General features: G+C 69.7%; 1 protein-coding gene across 3 annotated transcripts in view; it reads left to right on the top strand.

Annotated features, from left to right (window-relative positions):
• Nucleotides 1–25,473, top strand: part of THOC5 (THO complex subunit 5) — a 46,289-nt gene extending 20,816 nt beyond the window's left edge. For 2 of the 3 annotated variants that reach the window (XM_089775186.1, XM_075897910.2), the window contains 13 exons: nucleotides 4,410–4,542; nucleotides 6,122–6,199; nucleotides 11,891–11,931; nucleotides 13,418–13,517; nucleotides 17,568–17,676; nucleotides 21,203–21,304; nucleotides 21,550–21,646; nucleotides 21,946–22,060; nucleotides 24,264–24,367; nucleotides 24,455–24,542; nucleotides 24,835–24,950; nucleotides 25,033–25,223; nucleotides 25,328–25,473. In XM_089775186.1, coding sequence (XP_089631312.1) covers nucleotides 4,410–4,542; nucleotides 6,122–6,199; nucleotides 11,891–11,931; nucleotides 13,418–13,517; nucleotides 17,568–17,676; nucleotides 21,203–21,304; nucleotides 21,550–21,646; nucleotides 21,946–22,060; nucleotides 24,264–24,367; nucleotides 24,455–24,542; nucleotides 24,835–24,950; nucleotides 25,033–25,223; nucleotides 25,328–25,391 — 1,338 coding nt within the window. In that variant the 3' untranslated portion in view covers nucleotides 25,392–25,473. The remainder of the gene's footprint in view (nucleotides 1–4,409; nucleotides 4,543–6,121; nucleotides 6,200–11,890; nucleotides 11,932–13,417; nucleotides 13,518–17,567; nucleotides 17,677–21,202; nucleotides 21,305–21,549; nucleotides 21,647–21,945; nucleotides 22,061–24,263; nucleotides 24,368–24,454; nucleotides 24,543–24,834; nucleotides 24,951–25,032; nucleotides 25,224–25,327) is intronic. The other variant, XM_075897911.2, reaches the window with a different exon arrangement.
• Nucleotides 25,474–26,531: the final 1,058 nt, after the last annotated feature.

The raw sequence follows: 26,531 nt of genomic DNA, 5'->3' as shown, positions 1-26,531 counted from the left end.
TGCCTTTCGACCAGGCGCACAAGCAGTCCTGTGTGCTTTGTGTCCCGCCAGGCCTCCCTCCCCGTGCAGGAGTATCTCTTCATGCCTTTCGACCAGGCGCACAGGCAGTCCCTGTGTGCTTTGTGTCCCGCCAGGCCTCCCTCCCCGTGCAGGAGTATCTCTTCATGCCTTTCGACCAGGCTCACAAGCAGTCCTGTGTGCTTTGTGTCCCGCCAGGCCTCCCTCCCCGTGCAGGAGTATCTCTTCATGCCTTTCGACCAGGCGCACAGGCAGTCCCTGTGTGCTTTGTGTCCCGCCAGGCCTCCCTCCCCGTGCAGGAGTATCTCTTCATGCCTTTCGACCAGGCGCACAAGCAGTCCTGTGTGCTTTGTGTCCCGCCAGGCCTCCCTCCCCGTGCAGGAGTATCTCTTCATGCCTTTCGACCAAGCTCACAAGCAGTCCTGTGTGCTTTGTGTCCCGCCAGGCCTCCCTCCCCGTGCAGGAGTATCTCTTCATGCCTTTCGACCAGGCTCACAAGCAGTCCTGTGTGCTTTGTGTCCCGCCAGGCCTCCCTCCCCGTGCAGGAGTATCTCTTCATGCCTTTCGACCAGGCTCACAAGCAGTCCTGTGTGCTTTGTGTCCCGCCAGGCCTCCCTCCCCGTGCAGGAGTATCTCTTCATGCCTTTCGACCAGGCTCACAAGCAGTCCTGTGTGCTTTGTGTCCCGCCAGGCCTCCCTCCCCGTGCAGGAGTATCTCTTCATGCCTTTCGACCAGGCTCACAGGCAGTCCTGTGTGCTTTGTGTCCCGCCAGGCCTCCCTCCCCGTGCAGGAGTATCTCTTCATGCCTTTCGACCAGGCGCACAGGCAGTCCTGTGTGCTTTGTGTCCCGCCAGGCCTCCCTCCCCGTGCAGGAGTATCTCTTCATGCCTTTCGACCAGGCTCACAAGCAGTCCCTGTGTGCTTTGTGTCCCGCCAGGCCTCCCTCCCCGTGCAGGAGTATCTCTTCATGCCTTTCGACCAGGCGCACAGGCAGTCCCTGTGTGCTTTGTGTCCCGCCAGGCCTCCCTCCCCGTGCAGGAGTATCTCTTCATGCCTTTCGACCAGGCGCACAAGCAGTCCTGTGTGCTTTGTGTCCCGCCAGGCCTCCCTCCCCGTGCAGGAGTATCTCTTCATGCCTTTCGACCAGGCTCACAAGCAGTCCTGTGTGCTTTGTGTCCCGCCAGGCCTCCCTCCCCGTGCAGGAGTATCTCTTCATGCCTTTCGACCAGGCTCACAGGCAGTCCTGTGTGCTTTGTGTCCCGCCAGGCCTCCCTCCCCGTGCAGGAGTATCTCTTCATGCCTTTCGACCAGGCTCACAGGCAGTCCTGTGTGCTTTGTGTCCCGCCAGGCCTCCCTCCCCGTGCAGGAGTATCTCTTCATGCCTTTCGACCAGGCGCACAGGCAGTCCTGTGTGCTTTGTGTCCCGCCAGGCCTCCCTCCCCGTGCAGGAGTATCTCTTCATGCCTTTCGACCAGGCGCACAGGCAGTCCTGTGTGCTTTGTGTCCCGCCAGGCCTCCCTCCCCGTGCAGGAGTATCTCTTCATGCCTTTCGACCAGGCTCACAAGCAGTCCTGTGTGCTTTGTGTCCCGCCAGGCCTCCCTCCCCGTGCAGGAGTATCTCTTCATGCCTTTCGACCAGGCTCACAGGCAGTCCTGTGTGCTTTGTGTCCCGCCAGGCCTCCCTCCCCGTGCAGGAGTATCTCTTCATGCCTTTCGACCAGGCTCACAAGCAGTCCTGTGTGCTTTGTGTCCCGCCAGGCCTCCCTCCCCGTGCAGGAGTATCTCTTCATGCCTTTCGACCAGGCGCACAAGCAGTCCTGTGTGCTTTGTGTCCCGCCAGGCCTCCCTCCCCGTGCAGGAGTATCTCTTCATGCCTTTCGACCAGGCGCACAGGCAGTCCTGTGTGCTTTGTGTCCCGCCAGGCCTCCCTCCCCGTGCAGGAGTATCTCTTCATGCCTTTCGACCAGGCTCACAGGCAGTCCTGTGTGCTTTGTGTCCCGCCAGGCCTCCCTCCCCGTGCAGGAGTATCTCTTCATGCCTTTCGACCAGGCTCACAAGCAGTCCTGTGTGCTTTGTGTCCCGCCAGGCCTCCCTCCCCGTGCAGGAGTATCTCTTCATGCCTTTCGACCAGGCTCACAAGCAGTCCCTGTGTGCTTTGTGTCCCGCCAGGCCTCCCTCCCCGTGCAGGAGTATCTCTTCATGCCTTTCGACCAGGCGCACAAGCAGTCCTGTGTGCTTTGTGTCCCGCCAGGCCTCCCTCCCCGTGCAGGAGTATCTCTTCATGCCTTTCGACCAGGCTCACAAGCAGTCCTGTGTGCTTTGTGTCCCGCCAGGCCTCCCTCCCCGTGCAGGAGTATCTCTTCATGCCTTTCGACCAGGCGCACAGGCAGTCCTGTGTGCTTTGTGTCCCGCCAGGCCTCCCTCCCCGTGCAGGAGTATCTCTTCATGCGTTTCGACCAGGCGCACAGGCAGTCCTGTGTGCTTTGTGTCCCGCCAGGCCTCCCTCCCCGTGCAGGAGTATCTCTTCATGCCTTTCGACCAGGCTCACAAGCAGTCCTGTGTGCTTTGTGTCCCGCCAGGCCTCCCTCCCCGTGCAGGAGTATCTCTTCATGCCTTTCGACCAGGCGCACAAGCAGTCCTGTGTGCTTTGTGTCCCGCCAGGCCTCCCTCCCCGTGCAGGAGTATCTCTTCATGCCTTTCGACCAGGCGCACAAGCAGTCCTGTGTGCTTTGTGTCCCGCCAGGCCTCCCTCCCCGTGCAGGAGTATCTCTTCATGCCTTTCGACCAGGCTCACAGGCAGTCCTGTGTGCTTTGTGTCCCGCCAGGCCTCCCTCCCCGTGCAGGAGTATCTCTTCATGCCTTTCGACCAGGCTCACAAGCAGTCCCTGTGTGCTTTGTGTCCCGCCAGGCCTCCCTCCCCGTGCAGGAGTATCTCTTCATGCCTTTCGACCAGGCGCACAGGCAGTCCCTGTGTGCTTTGTGTCCCGCCAGGCCTCCCTCCCCGTGCAGGAGTATCTCTTCATGCCTTTCGACCAGGCGCACAAGCAGTCCTGTGTGCTTTGTGTCCCGCCAGGCCTCCCTCCCCGTGCAGGAGTATCTCTTCATGCCTTTCGACCAGGCTCACAAGCAGTCCTGTGTGCTTTGTGTCCCGCCAGGCCTCCCTCCCCGTGCAGGAGTATCTCTTCATGCCTTTCGACCAGGCTCACAAGCAGTCCTGTGTGCTTTGTGTCCCGCCAGGCCTCCCTCCCCGTGCAGGAGTATCTCTTCATGCCTTTCGACCAGGCTCACAGGCAGTCCCTGTGTGCTTTGTGTCCCGCCAGGCCTCCCTCCCCGTGCAGGAGTATCTCTTCATGCCTTTCGACCAGGCTCACAGGCAGTCCCTGTGTGCTTTGTGTCCCGCCAGGCCTCCCTCCCCGTGCAGGAGTATCTCTTCATGCCTTTCGACCAGGCTCACAGGCAGTCCTGTGTGCTTTGTGTCCCGCCAGGCCTCCCTCCCCGTGCAGGAGTATCTCTTCATGCCTTTCGACCAGGCTCACAGGCAGTCCTGTGTGCTTTGTGTCCCGCCAGGCCTCCCTCCCCGTGCAGGAGTATCTCTTCATGCCTTTCGACCAGGCTCACAAGCAGTCCTGTGTGCTTTGTGTCCCGCCAGGCCTCCCTCCCCGTGCAGGAGTATCTCTTCATGCCTTTCGACCAGGCGCACAGGCAGTCCCTGTGTGCTTTGTGTCCTGCCAGGCCTCCCTCCCCGTGCAGGAGTATCTCTTCATGCCTTTCGACCAGGCGCACAGGCAGTCCTGTGTGCTTTGTGTCCCGCCAGGCCTCCCTCCCCGTGCAGGAGTATCTCTTCATGCCTTTCGACCAGGCTCACAGGCAGTCCTGTGTGCTTTGTGTCCCGCCAGGCCTCCCTCCCCGTGCAGGAGTATCTCTTCATGCCTTTCGACCAGGCGCACAGGCAGTCCCTGTGTGCTTTGTGTCCCGCCAGGCCTCCCTCCCCGTGCAGGAGTATCTCTTCATGCCTTTCGACCAGGCTCACAAGCAGTCCTGTGTGCTTTGTGTCCCGCCAGGCCTCCCTCCCCGTGCAGGAGTATCTCTTCATGCCTTTCGACCAGGCTCACAAGCAGTCCCTGTGTGCTTTGTGTCCCGCCAGGCCTCCCTCCCCGTGCAGGAGTATCTCTTCATGCCTTTCGACCAGGCTCACAGGCAGTCCTGTGTGCTTTGTGTCCCGCCAGGCCTCCCTCCCCGTGCAGGAGTATCTCTTCATGCCTTTCGACCAGGCGCACAAGCAGTCCTGTGTGCTTTGTGTCCCGCCAGGCCTCCCTCCCCGTGCAGGAGTATCTCTTCATGCCTTTCGACCAGGCTCACAAGCAGTCCGGTGTGCTTTGTGTCCCGCCAGGCCTCCCTCCCCGTGCAGGAGTATCTCTTCATGCCTTTCGACCAGGCTCACAAGCAGTCCGAGACAGCCAGGCACCTGCCCCCGCCGCTCTACGTGCTCTTTGTGCAAGCCAATGCCTACGGCCAAGCCTGTGGTGAGTAGTCGGGGCAGGGGGAGGGGTAGCAGAGGCTGTGTAGCCGACTGCCGGGGGCCGAATGGGAGCCGAGTCGGCTCCGTCCCCTGGGCCACGTTTCACAGCTGTCTGAGGGCCGTCGGTGGAGCCATGTAGACGAGTTTACTAGACGTAGGAAAATGAGGCGGCAATTTAAATAATCGCTGCGTCATTTACATCACAATGGCCACTGCGCTGTGCCGATCAGCTGTTGGTGGCACAGCGGGGCAGTCCGGATGCGCCGCGGTCGACGGGAAACCCTTGTGGGCCGCTCCGGTATGCCTTGTGAAAGGAGGTTTACTGGAGCGGTGGGCAAAGGCTTCCCTCGTCGACTGCCCCGCTGGGCCGCCAAACAGCTGATCGGCGCAGCGCGGCGGCCATTGTGATGTAAATGAAGCGGCGATTATTTACATCGCAGCTTCATTGCCCGATGTCTAGTAAACTCGTCTACATGGCTCCGTCGAGGGACACACCCTGAGAGACTGGCTGCTGCGGCTGGTCCCTCGCCTCTCCCGGGAGAGCAGCTGAGGGCGCCCTCAGAGCTGGGCCTGCTCAGGCGTTGGCGGCGCAAAGCCAGCAGCCTCGCTCGGAGGGAGTGGCACGAGGCCGTTGGGAAGGGCTGGGTGGGTGCCCCTGTGCACTGGGACAGCCGCGGCCCAGCTGTGGGGTGGAGCCATGCAAGGGGTTCTCCCATCCGTGCCAGCCGATTGCACTCCGACTCCGTGCCCGCCTGTAACTTCATCTGCCTGTCGCTGAGACCCGCCTCTCAGCGCACCCGGCCCTCCCTCCTGTCCTCTGCCGGCCCACCCCACCCGCCCCAGCGCCTTTGTATCTGTCCCCTTCGCAGGTGGCGAGTTCAGAGCTTGCTGGACCCAGGCAACGCCCAGCATGGCCGCTGTGGGCAGTGCTCGGACAGCGCGCTGAGCGCAGTCTGGAAAGCTGAGCCTGCTCCGGGATTGCCCGCCAGTCAGCTCCATCACCCTGTCTCAGAGCAGGGAAGGGGTTAGCACCTGGGTAGAATGTGCCCCCATAGTAGGTCTCTGCCTGTCCCCCCAAGCACCCGGCCCTGCATACTCGTGGCGCCCACGGACGTGCCCGTTTGGTGGCCTGGCCAGCAACGTCCCGCTCCAGCCTGAGGAAGGGGGTGCGACAGGGCCGCCCGTTTCCTCGTCCCTTCGGCCGCTCGTCCCGTGGTGCTGCGCCGCCGGCCGGCTCTCCTCTCCTCTCCTGCAGCCCTTTCCGGGCTGTCTGCTAGCCGCGGTTCCCTGCAGCGCTGCGCAGAATCCGCGTGAGGCCGGCTCGCGCCCAGGCGGCGTTGTGCGCCTGCGTTTGGGGCGACGTAACCCCGGGCCCCAGTGAAACGCTGCCTGGCGGGAAGCCCGGAGGACCGCACTCGCCTCGCTGCTGCGCCCAAGCCGCTGCCTCCGCCGCTCTGAACCCGCCGCCGCGCCGGGGCGGGGCTGCAGAAGTACCTCCCTTGCTTCCCGGCGGGCTGCCTCTGGGCGGCGGGCTGCCTGGCTCCCCTCCGCAGGGCGTGCTGACCGGCGCTTTGCCCTCCCAGATCAGAAGCTGGCCGTGGCCATCGACGGGAGTGTGGAAGACGCCAAAGCCCTCTACAAGCCGCCGGAGGACTCCCAAGGTAAGGCACCGCGTGGCACCCTCCCGCCTTGCCCACTGGGGTGATCCTTGGGCGGAGCTGACATATCGCTCGGCTTGTAGCGGCGCCGTGGCTGCTGAAATCGCTGGGCTCCTCCCTCGCGCCAGACCCCTGGAGGGATGAGCTGCTCGGCTCCCTCCAGCGCTGCCCAGGGACGCAGGGGCCACGCGTCAAGGCAGCGAGGGCGTGAGCTGTGCTAGGTGCCCCGCGGCGGGTCCCCGGGCTCCCTTGGCAGGAGGGGCTCTCGGCTCTGAAGGGGCCACGCGTCAAGGCAGCGAGGGCGTGAGCTGTGCTAGGTGCCCCGCGGCGGGTCCCCGGGCTCCCTTGGCAGGAGGGGCTCTCGGCTCTGAAGGGGCCACGCGTCAAGGCAGCGAGGGCGTGAGCTGTGCTAGGTGCCCCGCGGCGGGTCCCCGGGCTCCCTTGGCAGGAGGGGCTCTCGGCTCTGAAGGGGCCACGCGTCAAGGCAGCGAGGGCGTGAGCTGTGCTAGGTGCCCCGCGGCGGGTCCCCGGGCTCCCTTGGCAGGAGGGGCTCTCGGCTCTGAAGGGGCCACGCGTCTAGGCAGCGAGGGCGTGAGCTGTGCTAGGTGCCCCGCGGCGGGTCCCCGGGCTCCCTTGGCAGGAGGGGCTCTCGGCTCTGAAGGGGCCACGCGTCAGGGCAGCGAGGGCGTGAGCTGTGCTAGGTGCCCCGCGGCGGGTCCCCGGGCTCCCTTGGCAGGAGGGGCTCTCGGCTCTGAAGGGGCCACGCGTCAAGGCAGCGAGGGCGTGAGCTGTGCTAGGTGCCCCGCGGCGGGTCCCCGGGCTCCCTTGGCAGGAGGGGCTCTCGGCTCTGAAGGGGCCACGCGTCAAGGCAGCGAGGGCGTGAGCTGTGCTAGGTGCCCCGCGGCGGGTTCCCGGGCTCCCTTGGCAGGAGGGGCTCTCGGCTCTGAAGGGGCCACGCGTCAAGGCAGCGAGGGCGTGAGCTGTGCTAGGTGCCCCGCGGCGGGTCCCCGGGCTCCCTTGGCAGGAGGGGCTCTCGGCTCTGAAGGGGCCACGCGTCAAGGCAGCGAGGGCGTGAGCTGTGCTAGGTGCCCCGCGGCGGGTCCCCGGGCTCCCTTGGCAGGAGGGGCTCTCGGCTCTGAAGGGGCCACGCGTCAAGGCAGCGAGGGCGTGAGCTGTGCTAGGTGCCCCGCGGCGGGTCCCCGGGCTCCCTTGGCAGGAGGGGCTCTCGGCTCTGAGGGGGCCACGCGTCAAGGCAGCGAGGGCGTGAGCTGTGCTAGGTGCCCCGCGGCGGGTCCCCGGGCTCCCTTGGCAGGAGGGGCTCTCGGCTCTGAAGGGGCCACGCGTCAAGGCAGCGAGGGCGTGAGCTGTGCTAGGTGCCCCGCGGCGGGTCCCCGGGCTCCCTTGGCAGGAGGGGCTCTCGGCTCTGAAGGGGCCACGCGTCAAGGCAGCGAGGGCGTGAGCTGTGCTAGGTGCCCCGCGGCGGGTCCCCGGGCTCCCTTGGCAGGAGGGGCTCTCGGCTCTGAAGGGGCCACGCGTCAAGGCAGCGAGGGCGTGAGCTGTGCTAGGTGCCCCGCGGCGGGTTCCCGGGCTCCCTTGGCAGGAGGGGCTCTCGGCTCTGAAGGGGCCACGCGTCAAGGCAGCGAGGGCGTGAGCTGTGCTAGGTGCCCCGCGGCGGGTCCCCGGGCTCCCTTGGCAGGAGGGGCTCTCGGCTCTGAAGGGGCCACGCGTCAAGGCAGCGAGGGCGTGAGCTGTGCTAGGTGCCCCGCGGCGGGTCCCCGGGCTCCCTTGGCAGGAGGGGCTCTCGGCTCTGAAGGGGCCACGCGTCAAGGCAGCGAGGGCGTGAGCTGTGCTAGGTGCCCCGCGGCGGGTCCCCGGGCTCCCTTGGCAGGAGGGGCTCTCGGCTCTGAAGGGGCCACGCGTCAAGGCAGCGAGGGCGTGAGCTGTGCTAGGTGCCCCGCGGCGGGTCCCCGGGCTCCCTTGGCAGGAGGGGCTCTCGGCTCTGAAGGGGCCACGCGTCAAGGCAGCGAGGGCGTGAGCTGTGCTAGGTGCCCCGCGGCGGGTCCCCGGGCTCCCTTGGCAGGAGGGGCTCTCGGCTCTGAAGGGGCCACGCGTCAAGGCAGCGAGGGCGTGAGCTGTGCTAGGTGCCCCGCGGCGGGTCCCCGGGCTCCCTTGGCAGGAGGGGCTCTCGGCTCTGAAGGGGCCACGCGTCAAGGCAGCGAGGGCGTGAGCTGTGCTAGGTGCCCCGCGGCAGGTCCCCGGGCTCCCTTGGCAGGAGGGGCTCTCGGCTCTGAAGGGGCCACGCGTCAAGGCAGCGAGGGCGTGAGCTGTGCTAGGTGCCCCGCGGCGGGTCCCCGGGCTCCCTTGGCAGGAGGGGCTCTCGGCTCTGAAGGGGCCACGCGTCAAGGCAGCGAGGGCGTGAGCTGTGCTAGGTGCCCCGCGGCGGGTCCCCGGGCTCCCTTGGCAGGAGGGGCTCTCGGCTCTGAAGGGGCCACGCGTCAAGGCAGCGAGGGCGTGAGCTGTGCTAGGTGCCCCGCGGCGGGTCCCCGGGCTCCCTTGGCAGGAGGGGCTCTCGGCTCTGAAGGGGCCACGCGTCAAGGCAGCGAGGGCGTGAGCTGTGCTAGGTGCCCCGCGGCGGGTCCCCGGGCTCCCTTGGCAGGAGGGGCTCTCGGCTCTGAAGGGGCCACGCGTCAAGGCAGCGAGGGCGTGAGCTGTGCTAGGTGCCCCGCGGCGGGTCCCCGGGCTCCCTTGGCAGGAGGGGCTCTCGGCTCTGAAGGGGCCACGCGTCAAGGCAGCGAGGGCGTGAGCTGTGCTAGGTGCCCCGCGGCGGGTCCCCGGGCTCCCTTGGCAGGAGGGGCTCTCGGCTCTGAAGGGGCCACGCGTCAAGGCAGCGAGGGCGTGAGCTGTGCTAGGTGCCCCGCGGCGGGTTCCCGGGCTCCCTTGGCAGGAGGGGCTCTCGGCTCTGAAGGGGCCACGCGTCAAGGCAGCGAGGGCGTGAGCTATGCTAGGTGCCCCGCGGCGGGTCCCCGGGCTCCCTTGGCAGGAGGGGCTCTCGGCTCTGAAGGGGCCACGCGTCAAGGCAGCGAGGGCGTGAGCTGTGCTAGGTGCCCCGCGGCGGGTTCCCGGGCTCCCTTGGCAGGAGGGGCTCTCGGCTCTGAAGGGGCCACGCGTCAAGGCAGCGAGGGCGTGAGCTGTGCTAGGTGCCCCGCGGCGGGTCCCCGGGCTCCCTTGGCAGGAGGGGCTCTCGGCTCTGAAGGGGCCACGCGTCAAGGCAGCGAGGGCGTGAGCTGTGCTAGGTGCCCCGCGGCGGGTCCCCGGGCTCCCTTGGCAGGAGGGGCTCTCGGCTCTGAAGGGGCCACGCGTCAAGGCAGCGAGGGCGTGAGCTGTGCTAGGTGCCCCGCGGCGGGTCCCCGGGCTCCCTTGGCAGGAGGGGCTCTCGGCTCTGAAGGGGCCACGCGTCAAGGCAGCGAGGGCGTGAGCTGTGCTAGGTGCCCCGCGGCGGGTCCCCGGGCTCCCTTGGCAGGAGGGGCTCTCGGCTCTGAAGGGGCCACGCGTCAAGGCAGCGAGGGCGTGAGCTGTGCTAGGTGCCCCGCGGCGGGTCCCCGGGCTCCCTTGGCAGGAGGGGCTCTCGGCTCTGAAGGGGCCACGCGTCAGGGCAGCGAGGGCGTGAGCTGTGCTAGGTGCCCCGCGGCGGGTCCCCGGGCTCCCTTGGCAGGAGGGGCTCTCGGCTCTGAAGGGGCCACGCGTCAAGGCAGCGAGGGCGTGAGCTGTGCTAGGTGCCCCGCGGCGGGTCCCCGGGCTCCCTTGGCAGGAGGGGCTCTCGGCTCTGAAGGGGCCACGCGTCAAGGCAGCGAGGGCGTGAGCTGTGCTAGGTGCCCCGCGGCGGGTCCCCGGGCTCCCTTGGCAGGAGGGGCTCTCGGCTCTGAAGGGGCCACGCGTCAAGGCAGCGAGGGCGTGAGCTGTGCTAGGTGCCCCGCGGCGGGTTCCCGGGCTCCCTTGGCAGGAGGGGCTCTCGGCTCTGAAGGGGCCACGCGTCAAGGCAGCGAGGGCGTGAGCTGTGCTAGGTGCCCCGCGGCGGGTCCCCGGGCTCCCTTGGCAGGAGGGGCTCTCGGCTCTGAAGGGGCCACGCGTCAAGGCAGCGAGGGCGTGAGCTGTGCTAGGTGCCCCGCGGCGGGTTCCCGGGCTCCCTTGGCAGGAGGGGCTCTCGGCTCTGAAGGGGCCACGCGTCAAGGCAGCGAGGGCGTGAGCTGTGCTAGGTGCCCCGCGGCGGGTCCCCGGGCTCCCTTGGCAGGAGGGGCTCTCAGCTCTGAAGGGGCCACGCGTCAGGGCAGCGAGGGCGTGAGCTGTGCTAGGTGCCCCGCGGCGGGTCCCCGGGCTCCCTTGGCAGGAGGGGCTCTCGGCTCTGAAGGGGCCACGCGTCAGGGCAGCGAGGGCGTGAGCTGTGCTAGGTGCCCCGCGGCGGGTCCCCGGGCTCCCTTGGCAGGAGGGGCTCTCGGCTCTGAAGGGGCCACGCGTCAAGGCAGCGAGGGCGTGAGCTGTGCTAGGTGCCCCGCGGCGGGTTCCCGGGCTCCCTTGGCAGGAGGGGCTCTCGGCTCTGAAGGGGCCACGCGTCAAGGCAGCGAGGGCGTGAGCTGTGCTAGGTGCCCCGCGGCGGGTCCCCGGGCTCCCTTGGCAGGAGGGGCTCTCGGCTCTGAAGGGGCTACGCGTCAAGGCAGCGAGGGCGTGAGCTGTGCTAGGTGCCCCGCGGCGGGTCCCCGGGCTCCCTTGGCAGGAGGGGCTCTCGGCTCTGAAGGGGCCACGCGTCAAGGCAGCGAGGGCGTGAGCTGTGCTAGGTGCCCCGCGGCGGGTTCCCGGGCTCCCTTGGCAGGAGGGGCTCTCGGCTCTGAAGGGGCCACGCGTCAAGGCAGCGAGGGCGTGAGCTGTGCTAGGTGCCCCGCGGCGGGTCCCCGGGCTCCCTTGGCAGGAGGGCTCTCGGCTCTGAAGGGGCCACGCGTCAGGGCAGCGAGGGCGTGAGCTGTGCTAGGTGCCCCGCGGCGGGTCCCCGGGCTCCCTTGGCAGGAGGGGCTCTCGGCTCTGAAGGGGCCACGCGTCAAGGCAGCGAGGGCGTGAGCTATGCTAGGTGCCCCGCGGCGGGTCCCCGGGCTCCCTTGGCAGGAGGGGCTCTCGGCTCTGAAGGGGCCACGCGTCAGGGCAGCGAGGGCGTGAGCTGTGCTAGGTGCCCCGCGGCGGGTCCCCGGGCTCCCTTGGCAGGAGGGCTCTCGGCTCTGAAGGGGCCACGCGTCAAGGCAGCGAGGGCGTGAGCTGTGCTAGGTGCCCCGCGGCGGGTCCCCGGGCTCCCTTGGCAGGAGGGGCTCTCGGCTCTGAAGGGGCCACGCGTCAAGGCAGCGAGGGCGTGAGCTGTGCTAGGTGCCCCGCGGCGGGTTCCCGGGCTCCCTTGGCAGGAGGGGCTCTCGGCTCTGAAGGGGCCACGCGTCCAGGCAGCGAGGGCGTGAGCTGTGCTAGGTGCCCCGCGGCGGGTCCCCGGGCTCCCTTGGCAGGAGGGGCTCTCGGCTCTGAAGGGGCCACGCGTCAGGGCAGCGAGGGCGTGAGCTGTGCTAGGTGCCCCGCGGCGGGTCCCCGGGCTCCCTTGGCAGGAGGGCTCTCGGCTCCAGGGATCCCACGCCTGGCTCGTGCTTACGGCTCTCTTTCAACGTGCAGATGACGAGAGTGACTCGGATGCGGAAGAGGAGCAGACCACGGTAAGGGACTCGCGCACCCGGGGCCCGCTCCGCGCCTGCCCGCGGCTCATCGGGAGGGCGTGAGTGGCGCTGGGCTGGCACGGGACGCAGCGCTCCTGCCAGCAGGGGACGGGGGAGGGGTCCATGGGTAGGTTGGGGGGCACTGGGGTGCTGTAGTGCTGCCTGGTTGCAGGTGGGGCCCTGCTCCTGGCCTGTGCCAGGTGCTCCGCTCTGGGCTTGTTGCCGGGGCCCTAGCGGCCTGGTCCCAGCTGCTCAGCCCTGTGCAGTAGGTCCGGGGTCTGACTCAGGCCCAGCTCTGGCAGGGGCCAGGGAGGCTGGTGTGGTTCCCATGTAACCCGCTGAACAGGTGAGAGCTGCTGTCCTAGAGCATCCGCGGCGCCAGGTAGCGATGGCTCCCTCTGCTGCTCCGGCCTCCTTCCGCGGCAGGAGCGGGGCGGGAAACCCGCTCTTCCTGCCGCACTCTGACTTGGCTAGAGCAAAGGGCCCTGTCGCGGCTGCTGGAGCCACAGCAGAGGCGGGTGTACAGCTCCCTAGACCTGGGAGATCTGTTTGTGGCGTGGCCGTAGGAACGGGAGTAATTCCGTCGCCGAAGCCGTTCCCGTTCTTGCGTCCCGCGCGTGCGCTGCCTGTTAGGAGCGGACGGACGCTGCATTGCGGCTCGTTTTCTGCTTCTGATGTGTGGCGCCGCCGCAGGGCGGCAACTAATGGCCACACAGAAGAGCAGCGTCGGGTTTCCTGTTGTCCAGCCGAGCAGCGTTTAACTGTGGCTCCGTGAGCGCGTATCTAAATGTGTTCCACGCTTGCTGCTCCGTGGGCTTGGCCGCCGTCAGGGAAGGACACTCTGCTCCAAGGCCAGCCTGGGAAAGTGGCTGGAGCGCCCGTTCCTGCTTGCCTAAGTCTCATGAAGAGGAGGGTGCTGCCTGCGTCCCTCGGGCTGTCCTCCAGACTAGCCACCTCGCTCTGGTCCCCTCCACGCCGCAGCCAAAGCACTCTGATCCGAAATCAAAGCTGGGTGTGTGTTCAAAACCACCGCTGCGTCTTCTCTGCCCCGGTGTGGAGAGACAGGCGTGGGTCGGCTGGCCTGGCCTGCACTGCCGTCTGTCTGCCTGTCCGTCTGTCTCCAGAGGCCAGCCTTGCGCTCTCCAGGCCTGGGCCTTGGCTCGGGGGAGTGGGGAGAGGAGTCGGCTCCCTCTTGGCCACCGGGCCCCACACGGACGTGGCTCGGTTGCAGCCCGCCCCAGCAGGCCCTGCCCCCGTCCGGGAGCAGCTTTGTATCCCTGCGCAGCGGGGCGCAGGGCGGGGGCGGTGTTCAGAACAGCAGCCTGCGAGCAGGGCGTGTGGGGTGCGGCCGGCAGAGCCGCCGGGGGCAGCGCGCCGCAGAGACCTCAGTGCCCGGCGAACGTGCCCAGCGCTGCAGGAGACAGCCCGGCCTGCCCCTGGGCTCGCGCGACCCGCGTCCTGGCGCTGTGACCGTGCTCTCCCGCAGAAGCGCCGCCGCCCCACGCTGGGGGTGCAGCTGGACGACAAGCGCAAGGAGATGCTGAAGAGACACCCGCTGTCTGTTACCATCGACCTCAAGTGCAAAGGTACCAGCCCGGGGCGCTGAGAGCCGCTTCCCAGTGGGCGTGAGCAGCGAGTCCCCCGTGTCCGCTCCTCGGTGCAGGGCCGTTAGCCCCAGGGCCTGGCCAGAGCCCAGTGGGGTCATTGTGAGCCGCCCCCGGCTTGCCACATCGCCACGCTCCTCCCTCGCCTCCTGCTCAGGACAGCGCGGGGTCTGCGCCCACTGCAGCCAGCGAGAGCACAAGGGGGGGCTGTGCCCGCTGCAGCCAGTGAAAGCACAAGGGGGGGGCTGTGCCCACTGCAGCCAGTGAAAGCACAAGGGGGGGGGTCTGTGCCCACTGCAGCCAGTGAAAGCACAAGGGGGGGGTCTGCGCCCACTGCAGCCAGTGAAAGCACAAGGGGGGGGCTGTGCCCACTGCAGCCAGCGAGAGCACAAGGGGGGGGTCTGCGCCCACTGCAGCCAGTGAAAGCACAAGGGGGGGGCTGTGCCCACTGCAGCCAGTGAAAGCACAAGGGGGGTCTGCGCCCACTGCAGCCAGTGAAAGCACAAGGGGGGGGCTGTGCCCACTGCAGCCAGCGAGAGCACAAGGGGGGGTCTGTGCCCACTGCAGCCAGCGAGAGCACAAGGGGGGGGCTGTGCCCACTGCAGCCAGTGAAAGCACAAGGGGGGGTCTGTGCCCACTGCAGCCAGTGAAAGCACAAGGGGAGGTCTGTGCCCACTGCAGCCAGTGAAAGCACAAGGGGGGGTCTGTGCCCACTGCAGCCAGTGAAAGCACAAGGGGGGGTCTGCGCCCGCTGCAGCCAGTGAAAGCACAAGGGGGGGGGCTGTGCCCACTGCAGCCAGCGAGAGCACAAGGGGGGGTCTGTGCCCACTGCAGCCAGTGAAAGCACAAGGGGGGGTCTGTGCCCACTGCAGCCAGTGAAAGCACAAGGGGGGGGCTGCGCCCGCTGCAGCCAGTGAAAGCACAAGGGGGGGGGCTGTGCCCACTGCAGCCAGCGAGAGCACAAGGGGGGGTCTGTGCCCACTGCAGCCAGTGAAAGCACAAGGGGGGGTCTGTGCCCGCTGCAGCCAGTGAAAGCACAAGGGGGGGGCTGCGCCCGCTGCAGCCAGTGAAAGCACAAGGGGGGGCTGTGCCCACTGCAGCCAGCGAGAGCACAAGGGGGGGTCTGTGCCCACTGCAGCCAGTGAAAGCACAAGGGGGGGTCTGTGCCCACTGCAGCCAGTGAAAGCACAAGGGGGGGGCTGCGCCCGCTGCAGCCAGTGAAAGCACAAGGGGGGGGCTGTGCCCATTGCAGCCAGTGAAAGCACAAGGGGGGGGCTGCGCCCGCTGCAGCCAGTGAAAGCACAAGGGGGGGGCTGTGCCCACTGCAGCCAGTGAAAGCACAAGGGGGGGGCTGTGCCCACTGCAGCCAGTGAAAGCACAAGGGGGGTCTGCGCCCGCTGCAGCCAGTGAAAGCACAAGGGGGGGCTGTGCCCACTGCAGCCAGTGAAAGCACAAGGGGGGGGCTGCGCCCGCTGCAGCCAGTGAAAGCACAAGGGGGGGCTGTGCCCGCTGCAGCCAGTGAAAGCACAAGGGGGGGGCTGTGCCCACTGCAGCCAGTGAAAGCACAAGGGGGGTCTGTGCCCGCTGCAGCCAGTGAAAGCACAAGGGGGGGGCTGTGCCCACTGCAGCCAGTGAAAGCACAAGGGGGGTCTGTGCCCATTGCAGCCAGTGAAAGCACAAGGGGGGGCTGTGCCCACTGCAGCCAGTGAAAGCACAAGGGGGGGGCTGTGCCCGCTGCAGCCAGTGAAAGCACAAGGGGGGGTCTGTGCCCACTGCAGCCAGTGAAAGCACAAGGGGGGGTCTGTGCCCACTGCAGCCAGTGAAAGCACAAGGGGGGGCTGTGCCCACTGCAGCCAGTGAAAGCACAAGGGGGGGGCTGTGCCCACTGCAGCCAGTGAAAGCACAAGGGGGGGGCTGTGCCCACTGCAGCCAGTGAAAGCACAAGGGGGGGTCTGTGCCCATTGCAGCCAGTGAAAGCACAAGGGGGGGCTGTGCCCATTGCAGCCAGTGAAAGCACAAGGGGGGGCTGTGCCCACTGCAGCCAGTGAAAGCACAAGGGGGGGGCTGTGCCCACTGCAGCCAGTGAAAGCACAAGGGGGGTCTGTGCCCACTGCAGCCAGTGAAAGCACAAGGGGGGGCTGTGCCCACTGCAGCCAGTGAAAGCACAAGGGGGGGGCTGTGCCCACTGCAGCCAGTGAAAGCACAAGGGGGGGCTGTGCCCACTGCAGCCAGTGAAAGCACAAGGGGGGGGCTGTGCCCACTGCAGCCAGTGAAAGCACAAGGGGGGGTCTGTGCCCGCTGCAGCCAGTGAAAGCACAAGGGGGGGTCTGCGCCCACTGCAGCCAGTGAAAGCACAAGGGGGGTCTGTGCCCATTGCAGCCAGTGAAAGCACAAGGGGGGTTGTGCCCACTGCAGCCAGTGAAAGCACAAGGGGGGGCTGTGCCCACTGCAGCCAGTGAAAGCACAAGGGGGGGGCTGTGCCCACTGCAGCCAGTGAAAGCACAAGGGGGGGCTGTGCCCGCTGCAGCCAGTGAAAGCACAAGGGGGGGCTGTGCCCGCTGCAGCCAGTGAAAGCACAAGGGGGGGCTGTGCCCGCTGCAGCCAGTGAAAGCACAAGGGGGGGGCTGTGCCCACTGCAGCCAGTGAAAGCACAAGGGGGGGCTGTGCCCACTGCAGCCAGTGAAAGCACAAGGGGGGGCTGTGCCCACTGCAGCCAGTGAAAGCACAAGGGGGGGCTGCGCCCATTGCAGCCAGTGAAAGCACAAGGGGGGGCTGTGCCCACTGCAGCCAGTGAAAGCACAAGGGGGGGCTGTGCCCACTGCAGCCAGTGAAAGCACAAGGGGGGGCTGTGCCCGCTGCAGCCAGTGAAAGCACAAGGGGGGGGGCTGTGCCCACTGCAGCCAGTGAAAGCACAAGGGGGGGCTGTGCCCACTGCAGCCAGTGAAAGCACAAGGGGGGGCTGCGCCCATTGCAGCCAGTGAAAGCACAAGGGGGGGCTGCGCCCATTGCAGCCAGTGAAAGCACAAGGGGGGGGCTGTGCCCACTGCAGCCAGTGAAAGCACAAGGGGGGGCTGCGCCCATTGCAGCCAGTGAAAGCACAAGGGGGGGCTGTGCCCACTGCAGCCAGTGAAAGCACAAGGGGGGGGCTGCGCCCATTGCAGCCAGTGAAAGCACAAGGGGGGGCTGTGCCCACTGCAGCCAGTGAAAGCACAAGGGGGGGGCTGCGCCCACTGCAGCCAGTGAAAGCACAAGGGGGGGTCTGCGCCCATTGCAGCCAGTGAAAGCACAAGGGGGGGGCTGTGCCCACTGCAGCCAGTGAAAGCACAAGGGGGGGCTGTGCCCACTGCAGCCAGTGAAAGCACAAGGGGGGGCTGCGCCCATTGCAGCCAGTGAAAGCACAAGGGGGGGCTGTGCCCACTGCAGCCAGTGAAAGCACAAGGGGGGGGCTGTGCCCACTGCAGCCAGTGAAAGCACAAGGGGGGGCTGTGCCCGCTGCAGCCAGTGAAAGCACAAGGGGGGGGCTGTGCCCACTGCAGCCAGTGAAAGCACAAGGGGGGGGCTGTGCCCACTGCAGCCAGTGAAAGCACAAGGGGGGGGCTGTGCCCACTGCAGCCAGTGAAAGCACAAGGGGGGGCTGTGCCCGCTGCAGCCAGTGAAAGCACAAGGGGGGGCTGTGCCCGCTGCAGCCAGTGAAAGCACAAGGGGGGGTCTGCGTCCGCTGCAGCCAGTGAAAGCACAAGGGGGGGGCTGTGCCCGCTGCAGCCAGTGAAAGCACAAGGGGGGGTCTGCGTCCGCTGCAGCCAGTGAAAGCACAAGGGGGGGTCTGCGTCCGCTGCAGCCAGTGAAAGCACAAGGGGGGGGCTGCGTCCGCTGCAGCCAGTGAAAGCACAAGGGGGGGCTGTGCCCACTGCAGCCAGTGAAAGCACAAGGGGGGGCTGTGCCCGCTGCAGCCAGTGAAAGCACAGGGGGGGGCTGCGCCCGCTGGCTGACGTGTCCTTCTCTGCCCCTCGGGGCCGCGGCCTGGCGCTGCAGACGACAGCGAGCTGCACCTGGTCTTCTACTACCTGCTGAACCTCAACGTGCTGACCGTGAAGAGCAGGGTGAGCACGGCTGCGGAGCTGAGCTCGCCCGTCAGCGCGGGGTAAGCGGCTGGGTCCTGGGGCGCGGTGCTGGGTTGGGGGGCCCCCCGCCACGGGCTGGGCTGGTGCTGAGCGTGGGCCTGCGCTGCCTCGGGAGGGGGGCTGCTAGCAGGGACAGCACTGGCCTCCACACCCGCCCAGAGGCACTTGGCCAGTGGCTCAGGCAGCCTCCTTCCCACAGCCCTTCGTCAGCCGGCCGCCAGCGGGGTGTGGGCTCGCTCGGCTCCGGCCGGGGTGGGGCAGGGCCAGGGCCCTTCTCCGGCCCCACGTCCCCCGGCAGCGAGGGCTTGGGGCGGAGGGAGGGGCAGGGCCAGGGCCCTTCTCCGGCCCCACGTCCCCCGGCAGCGAGGGCTCGGGGGGGAGGGAGGGGCAGGGCCAGGGCCCTTCTCCGGCCCCACGTCCCCCGGCAGCGAGGGCTCGGGGCGGAGGGAGGGGCAGGGCCAGGACCCTTCTCCGGCCCCACGTCCCCCGGCAGCAAGGGCTCGGGGGGGAGGGAGGGGCAGGGCCAGGGCCCTTCTCAGGCCCCACGTCCCCCGGCAGCGAGGGCTCGGGGGGGAGGGAGGGGCAGGGCCAGGGCCCTTCTCCGGCCCCACGTCCCCCGGCAGCGAGGGCTCGGCTCCGGCCGGGGTGGGGCAGGGCCAGGGCCCTTCTCCGGCCCCACGTCCCCCGGCAGCGAGGGCTCGGGGGGGAGGGAGGGGCAGGGCCAGGGCCCTTCTCCGGCCCCACGTCCCCCGGCAGCGAGGGCTCGGGGGGGAGGGAGGGGCAGGGCCAGGGCCCTTCTCAGGCCCCACGTCCCCCGGCAGCGAGGGCTCGGGGGGGAGGGAGAGGCAGGGCCAGGGCCCTTCTCCGGCCCCACGTCCCCCGGCAGCGAGGGCTCGGGGCGGAGGGAGGGGCAGGGCCAGGGCCCTTCTCCGGCCCCACGTCCCCCGGCAGCGAGGGCTCGGGGCGGAGGGAGGGGCAGGGCCAGGGCCCTTCTCCGGCCCCACGTCCCCCGGCAGCGAGGGCTCGGGGCGGAGGGAGGGGCAGGGCCAGGACCCTTCTCAGGCCCCACGTCCCCCGGCAGCGAGGGCTCGGGGGGAGGGAGGGGCAGGGCCAGGGCCCTTCTCAGGCCCCACGTCCCCTGGCAGCGAGGGCTTGGGGCGGAGGGAGGGGCAGGGCCAGGGCCCTTCTCAGGCCCCACGTCCCCTGGCAGCGAGGGCTTGGGGCGGAGGGAGGGGCAGGGCCAGGGCCCTTCTCCGGCCCCACGTCCCCTGGCAGCGAGGGCTCGGGGGGGGGAGGGGCAGGGCCAGGGCCCTTCTCCGGCCCCACGTCCCCCGGCAGCGAGGGCTCGGGGGGGGGGGGGAGGGGCAGGGCCAGGGCCCTTCTCCGGCCCCACGTCCCCCGGCAGCGAGGGCTCGGGGGGAGGGAGGGGCAGGGCCAGGGCCCTTCTCAGGCCCCACGTCCCCCGGCAGCGAGGGCTGGGGGGGAGGGAGGGGCAGGGCCAGGGCCCTTCTCCGGCCCCACGTCCCCCGGCAGCGAGGGCTCGGGGGGGGGGAGGGGCAGGGCCAGGACCCCGCTGCTGCCCTTGGAGCGCCTGCCGAGAGTGGCCGGCAGCCCCGGGAGTGGCGCAGCGCCCAGGCGGAGGTGGATCATCTCCTCTGCTTGCCGCATTTACTTACCAGCTGGCAGACGCCTCTTCCCAGGCCTGTCTGGCAGCCTCCGCCCCTCCGCCCCGGCTCTGCTGAGCCCCTGGCCTGAGGCCGGCAGGACGCCTCCTGCTGGCGGCCCGGGGCAGGGCAGACTCGGCAGCCTGTCGGGCATGAATGGGGCAGGCCAGGCCCCACGCTGAGGGAGCTCTAGGGCTGAGATGGGGCGGGGGCAGGGCCGTGCTGGAGGGCTCTAGGCAGTGCCCCTTGACTCCCCGGGAGGGGCGTTTGCACGCCATGGGGGGCTGCGTAGCTTCCTGGGCTGGAGTCCCCATTGGCAGCGGGCGGCCCCACCGCTGTTCCCAAAGCACCTGTGTGCTCTGCAGGAGCCAGCGCTGTGCCCCGTGGGGCGGGCTTTGCGGGCATGCAGGAAGGCTCTGGCGGCCTGCCGCGATCAGCCAGCCCCTCGTCCGCACGGAGACAGCCGCCCGGTCTCTGGCGCCCGCCCTGCGGCTGCTTCCCCCGGCCCTTCCCCGGGCCCAGCCAGCCCCTCGTCCGCACGGAGACAGCCGCCTGGTCTCTGGCACCCGCCCTGCGGCTGCTTCCCCCGGCCCTTCCCCGGGCCCAGCCAGCCCCTCGTCCGCACGGAGACAGCCGCCTGGTCTCTGGCGCCCGCCCTGCGGCTGCTTCCCCCGGCCCTTCCCCGGGCCCAGCCAGCCCCTCGTCCGCACGGAGACAGCCGCCTGGTCTCTGGCGCCCGCCCTGCGGCTGCTTCCCCCGGCCCTTCCCCGGGCCCAGCCAGCCCCTCGTCCGCACGGAGACAGCCGCCTGGTCTCTGGCGCCCGTCCTGCGGCTGCTTCCCCCGGCCCTTCCCCGGGCCCAGCCAGCCCCTCGTCCGCGCGGAGACAGCCGCCTGGTCTCTGGCGCCCGCCCTGCGGCTGCTTCCCCCGGCCCTTCCCCGGGCCCAGCCAGCCCCTCGTCCGCACGGAGACAGCCGCCTGGTCTCTGGCGCCCGCCCTGCGGCTGCTTCCCCCGGCCCTTCCCCGGGCCCAGCCAGCCCCTCGTCCCCACGGAGACAGCCGCCTGGTCTCTGGCGCCCGCCCTGCGGCTGCTTCCCCCGGCCCTTCCCCGGGCCCAGCCAGCCCCTCGTCCGCACGGAGACAGCCGCCTGGTCTCTGGCGCCCGCCCTGCGGCTGCTTCCCCCGGCCCTTCCCCGGGCCCAGCCAGCCCCTCGTCCGCACGGAGACAGCCGCCTGGTCTCTGGCGCCCGCCCTGCGGCTGCTTCCCCCGGCCCTTCCCCGGGCCCAGCCAGCCCCTCGTCCGCACGGAGACAGCCGCCTGGTCTCTGGCGCCCGCCCTGCGGCTGCTTCCCCCGGCCCTTCCCCGGGCCCAGCCAGCCTCTCGTCCGCGGGGAGACAGCCGCCTGGTCTCTGGCGCCCGCCCTGCGGCTGCTTCCCCCGGCCCTTCCCCGGGCCCAGCCAGCCCCTCGTCCGCACGGAGACAGCCGCCTGGTCTCTGGCGCCCGCCCTGCGGCTGCTTCCCCCGGCCCTTCCCCGGGCCCAGCCAGCCCCTCGTCCGCACGGAGACAGCCGCCTGGTCTCTGGCGCCCGCCCTGCGGCTGCTTCCCCCGGCCCTTCCCCGGGCCCAGCCAGCCCCTCGTCCGCGGGGAGACAGCCGCCTGGTCTCTGGCGCCCGCCCTGCAGCTGCTTCCCCCGGCCCTTCCCCGGGCCCAGCCAGCCCCTCGTCCGCGGGGAGACAGCCGCCTGGTCTCTGGCGCCCGTCCTGCAGCAGGGGTCTCACGGGCAGATCCTGGCTCCGCGGCCGCGGGGTCCCGCTGGATGTGGGCCGTCTGGGAGGTCAGGCCACACTGCTCTGGGCCTGACGTCAGCCTCCCTCTCCACAGAGACCTGCTGTCGCCGGGCTGCCTGCTCAGCTGCCTGTACCCAGGGGACCACGGGAAGAGAACGCCCAACCCCGCCAACCAGTTCCAGTTCGACAAAGTTGGGTGAGCCAGCGCCGCCCGGGCAGCCCAGAGCAGAGCCGGGCGCTTGCCCCGTGGCATTGTGGGAGCTTTCCGGGCCTGGGCTGCTCCAGCTAGCTGCCCGTGTGGTGCCCGCCAGGCTGGCCAGGAGCCCCGGCGGGCGCCCTAGGTCCGTGTGGGGGCGCTGTGGTGTGGTGGGTCTGTCTGCAGTGCCCGGCACGCGCTCTGGCTCCGGCCTCCGTGGCAGCGACCGGCCTGTGTCTCCTCAGCATCCTGAGCCTGAGTGACTACGTGGCAGACCTGGGCCACCCCTACGTGTGGGTGCAGAAGCTGGGCGGCCTGCATTTCCCCAAAGACCAGCCTCAGGTACGTGGGCCGCTGAGAGCCACGATCCCAGCCACACGGGCACTGGCGTGGGGCACTCGGTGGGGGGATGGGGGCTCTGGCGGGGGTGGGACTGCGGCAGGGAGAAGGGGCTCCTCTCGGCGCCGCTTCCTGGCACGGGAGGTGTATTGCCACAGCCTGGCCCAGCCTCGCAGCGGGGGGAGCAAACCGAGCTCCCCTGCCCAAGGGTCCTTCGCCTGAGACACACTACCGAGCAGGGGGGCGGGCTCCCAGTGGGGCCGGGCGCATCCCCGCTGCATGCCGGCCTTTCCTGCCCGCAGCACACGGTGACGGCCGAGAGCTCGCTGAGCGCCAGCCACATGGAGCTGACCATGAAGCTGCTGAGGACGAGGCTGCAGTCCCGCCTGGCGCTCCACAAGCAGTTTGCGTCCCTGGGTAAGGGCTGTCGCCGGCTCGTTTCGGGAAGGGATCCGTGGCCCCCCTGCTTCCTGTGGCAGCGTGCTCGGCTCCTGGCGCCACTCCCCTGGCTGGGCCCGGTCTGAGGGGCAGCCCAGGGAAAGCCGTCAGTCCTGCCTGGCTTCGGGAAGCCCGGTCATTCCCACTGCCCTCAGCCTGGAGGCCTGGCAGGCGCCCGAGGCCGGCTGTGCTCCGCTCCCTTGCTCCCTGCGTTCCCTCAGCCTGGAGGCCTGGCAGGCGCCCGAGGCCGGCTGTGCTCCGCTCCCTTGCTCCCTGCGTTCCCTCGGCCTGGAGGCCTGGCAGGCGCACGAGGCCGGCTGTGCTCCGCTCCCTTGCTCCCTGCGTTCCCTCAGCCTGGAGGCCTGGCAGGCGCACGAGGCCGGCTGTGCTCCGCTCCCTTGCTCCCTGCGTTCCCTCGGCCTGGAGGCCTGGCAGGCGCACGAGGCCGGCTGTGCTCCGCTCCCTTGCTCCCTGCGTTCCCTCAGCCTGGAGACCCGGCAGGCGCCCGAGGCCGGCTGTGCTCCGCTCCCTTGCTCCCTGCGTTCCCTCAGCCTGGAGACCCGGCAGGCGCCCGAGGCCGGCTGTGCTCCGCTCGCTCGCTCCCTGCGTTCCCTCAGCCTGGAGGCCCGGCAGGCGCACGAGGCCGGCTGTGCTCTGCTCGCTTGCTCCCTGCGTTCCCTCAGCCTGGAGACTCGGCAGGCGCCCGAGGCCGGCTGTGCTCTGCTCCCTTGCTCCCTGCGTTCCCTCAGCCTGGAGGCCCGGCAGGCGCCCGAGGCCGGCTGTGCTCCGCTCCCTTGCTCCCTGCGTTCCCTCAGCCTGGAGACCCGGCAGTCACCCGAGGCCGGCTGTGCTCCGCTCGCTTGCTACCTGCGTTCCCTCAGCCTGGAGTCCCGGCAGGCGCCCGAGGCCAGCTGTGCTCCGCTCGCTCGCTCCCTGCGTTCCCTCAGCCTGGAGACTCGGCAGGCGCCCGAGGCCGGCTGTGCTCCGCTCGCTCGCTCCCTGCGTTCCCTCAGCCTGGAGGCCCGGCAGGCGCACGAGGCCGGCTGTGCTCCGCTCGCTCGCTCCCTGCGTTCCCTCAGCCTGGAGGCCCGGCAGGCGCACGAGGCCGGCTGTGCTCTGCTCGCTTGCTCCCTGCGTTCCCTCAGCCTGGAGACTCGGCAGGCGCACGAGGCCGGCTGTGCTCCGCTCGCTCGCTCCCTGCGTTCCCTCAGCCTGGAGGCCCAGCAGGCGCACGAGGCCGGCTGTGCTCTGCTCGCTTGCTCCCTGCGTTCCCTCAGCCTGGAGGCCCAGCAGGCGCCCGAGGCCGGCTGTGCTCTGCTCGCTTGCTCCCTGCGTTCCCTCAGCCTGGAGACTCGGCAGGCGCCCGAGGCCGGCTGTGCTCTGCTCCCTTGCTCCCTGCGTTCCCTCAGCCTGGAGGCCCAGCAGGCGCACGAGGCCGGCTGTGCTCTGCTCGCTTGCTCCCTGCGTTCCCTCAGCCTGGAGACTCGGCAGGCGCCCGAGGCCGGCTGTGCTCTGCTCCCTTGCTCCCTGCGTTCCCTCAGCCTGGAGGCCCAGCAGGCGCACGAGGCCGGCTGTGCTCTGCTCGCTCGCTCCCTGCGTTCCCTCAGCCTGGAGACTCGGCAGGCGCCCGAGGCCGGCTGTGCTCCGCTCGCTCGCTCCCTGCGTTCCCTCAGCCTGGAGACCCGGCAGGCGCCCGAGGCCGGCTGTGCTCCGCTCGCTCGCTCCCTGCGTTCCCTCAGCCTGGAGGCCTGGCAGGCGCACGAGGCCGGCTGTGCTCCGCTCCCTTGCTCCCTGCGTTCCCTCAGCCTGGAGGCCCAGCAGGCGCACGAGGCCGGCTGTGCTCTGCTCGCTTGCTCCCTGCGTTCCCTCAGCCTGGAGACTCGGCAGGCGCCCGAGGCCGGCTGTGCTCCGCTCGCTTGCTCCCTGCGTTCCCTCAGCCTGGAGACCCGGCAGGCGCCCGAGGCCGGCTGTGCTCTGCTCCCTACGTTCGTGCTGCCCTCTGCCGGGAGTCGCTCGCCTCGCGGCCTGCGCGGTGCCAAGGTGCCTCCCGTCCCTGCCCGGCGAGGCTCTGGGGGACCACAGTGCAGGCTGGGGAGGCTGCCGGGCGCCCTGGGACTCCAGTCTCTGACGGCACCGGAGCGCCCCCCCTGCGAGTGCTGCTCACCAGGCTTTGTCCCTCCAGAGCACGGCGTGGTGCCGGTCTCCAGCGAGTGCCAGCAGCTCTTCCCTTCCAAGGTGGTGGCGCGCTTGGCGAAGTGGGCTGCGCTCCCCTACGAGGATTACCTGGTAGGTGCCAAGCCGGGCGAGCTGCCCAGCCCAGCCCAGCCCGCTCCCCGCCGGTGGGCCTGGCCCAGCTCTGCTCTCCCCCTGCAGGAGCTGCACTACACCAAGGACGTGGTGGAGGCCGGCTTGGCGGAAGACACTCACCTCTATTACACGGTGCTGGTGGAGAGAGGGACAGGTGGGCCTGGGCCCCGGGCGGTGGGCGTGGGCCTCGTGGAGCTCTGCCGTGTTGCGCCCTTGTGGGCTCTCCTGGGCTTGCCACCGGGGGCCAGGCAAAGCCGCTGCCCGCCTGAGAGCCCTCCCCGACCGGCCCCGGCGAGCTCCGGCTTTGTCACTCCAGGGCCTCCCAGGCCATCCGCCCCGGCAGCCCAGCCCAGCTCCCGGCTGCTGCTACGGGGGCCTGGGGCGTCCCCGGGGCGGGAGGCTGCTGGCTCTTGTGCAGCCCTTGACGTCTTCCCTTGGCCTCTCAGCCAAGCTGCAGGCAGCCGTGGCACTGAATCCGGGCTACTCCTCCATGCCGCCCGTCTTCAGCCTGTGTCTGAGCTGGAAGGGGGAGAGGACCGGGAGCAACGACGACAACATTCGGGTGAGCCGGCGGGACCGGGGGGTGGAGCTGCAGGGGGCAGGGCCCCGCAGCCGGGAGACTGACCCCGCCCCCGTTCTGGCAGGCGATGGAGAGCGAGGTCAACGTGCGCTACAGGGAGCTGTGCGGGCCGCGGCCTGGCTACCAGCTGCTCACCAACCAGCTGCAGCGCCTGTGCGTGGTGCTGGACGTCTACCTGGAGACCGAGTGCCACGACACCAGCGTGGAGGGGCCCAAGGAGTTCCCGCAGGAGAAGATGTGCCTGCGTCTCGCCAGGTGAGGGCCGGGCTGGGCGGGCGCTGCGCTGGCCCCTCCCCCCGCGGCCTGCAGACAGCTCGCGCCCCCCCGGACAGGCCTGACTCCCTCGTCTCCTCTTGCAGGGGGCCCAGCCGGATGAAGCCGTTCAAGTACAACCATCCCCAGGGGTTCTTCAGCCACCGCTGAGCCCGTCCGCCCGGAGCTCTGTGCAGCTGCTGGGCTGGGCCGGCTCCCGGGGCCTTCCCGAGCATTAAAGGCCAGATGAGCAGTCTGCCTGTGATTGGGGAGAGGCTGGGCCCTGCCACCGCCGCCGGGGGGGAGCTCTGCCCACGCTGGCCGAGGGGGGGGCTCGCCGTGTGCGCCTGTCCCTAGCGCGGGGGTGTCGCCGGACTGGCCTTCCCTCGGGCACGCCCTTCCTCACCGCCTGTCTCGCCTGCCCTCTGTCTCTGTCCTCCCCTCCCCGCCGCCTGTCTCGCCTGCCCTCTGTCTCTGTCCTTCCCTCCCCGCCGCCTGTCTCGCCTGCCCTCTGTCTCTGTCCTTCCCTCCCCGCCGCCTGTCTCGCCTGCCCTCTGTCTCTGTCCTTCCCCTCCCCGCCGCCTGTCTCGCCTGCCCTCTGTCTCTGTCCTTCCCCTCCCCGCCGCCTGTCTCGCCTGCCCTCTCTCTCTGTCCTTCCCTCCCCGCCGCCTGTCTCGCCTGCCCTCTGTCTCTCTGTCCTTCCCCTCCCCGCCGCCTGTCTCGCCTGCCCTCTGTCTCTGTCCTTCCCCTCCCCGCCGCCTGTCTCGCCTGCCCTCTGTCTCTGTCCTTCCCCTCCCCGCCGCCTGTCTCGCCTGCCCTCTGTCTCTCTGTCCTTCCCCTCCCCGCCGCCTGTCTCGCCTGCCCTCTGTCTCTCTGTCCTTCCCCTCCCCGCCGCCTGTCTCGCCTGCCCTCTGTCTCTCTGTCCTTCCCCTCCCCGCCGCCTGTCTCGCCTGCCCTCTGTCTCTCTGTCCTTCTCCTCCCCGCCGCCTGTCTCGCCTGCCCTCTGTCTCTCTGTCCTTCCCCTCCCCGCCGCCTGTCTCGCCTCCCCTCTGTCTCTCTGTCCTTCCCCTCCCCGCCGCCTGTCTCGCCTACCCTCTGTCTCTCTGTCCTTCCCCTCCCCGCCGCCTGTCTCGCCTGCCCTCTGTCTCTGTCCTTCCCCTCCCCGCCGCCTGTCTCGCCTGCCCTCTGTCTCTGTCCTCCCCTCCCCGCCGCCTGTCTCGCCTGCCCTCTGTCTCTGTCCTTCCCCTCCCCGCCGCCTGTCTCGCCTGCCCTCTCTCTCTGTCCTTCCCTCCCCGCCGCCTGTCTCGCCTG

The sequence above is a fragment of the Pelodiscus sinensis genome, chromosome Z (genome assembly GCF_052426305.1).
Source record: "Pelodiscus sinensis isolate ZL-2025 chromosome Z, ASM5242630v1, whole genome shotgun sequence".
NCBI lineage: Eukaryota > Metazoa > Chordata > Testudines > Trionychidae > Pelodiscus > Pelodiscus sinensis.
Note: the sequence above shows the minus strand (reverse complement) of the source record. Positions and strands in the feature narration are given on the sequence as shown.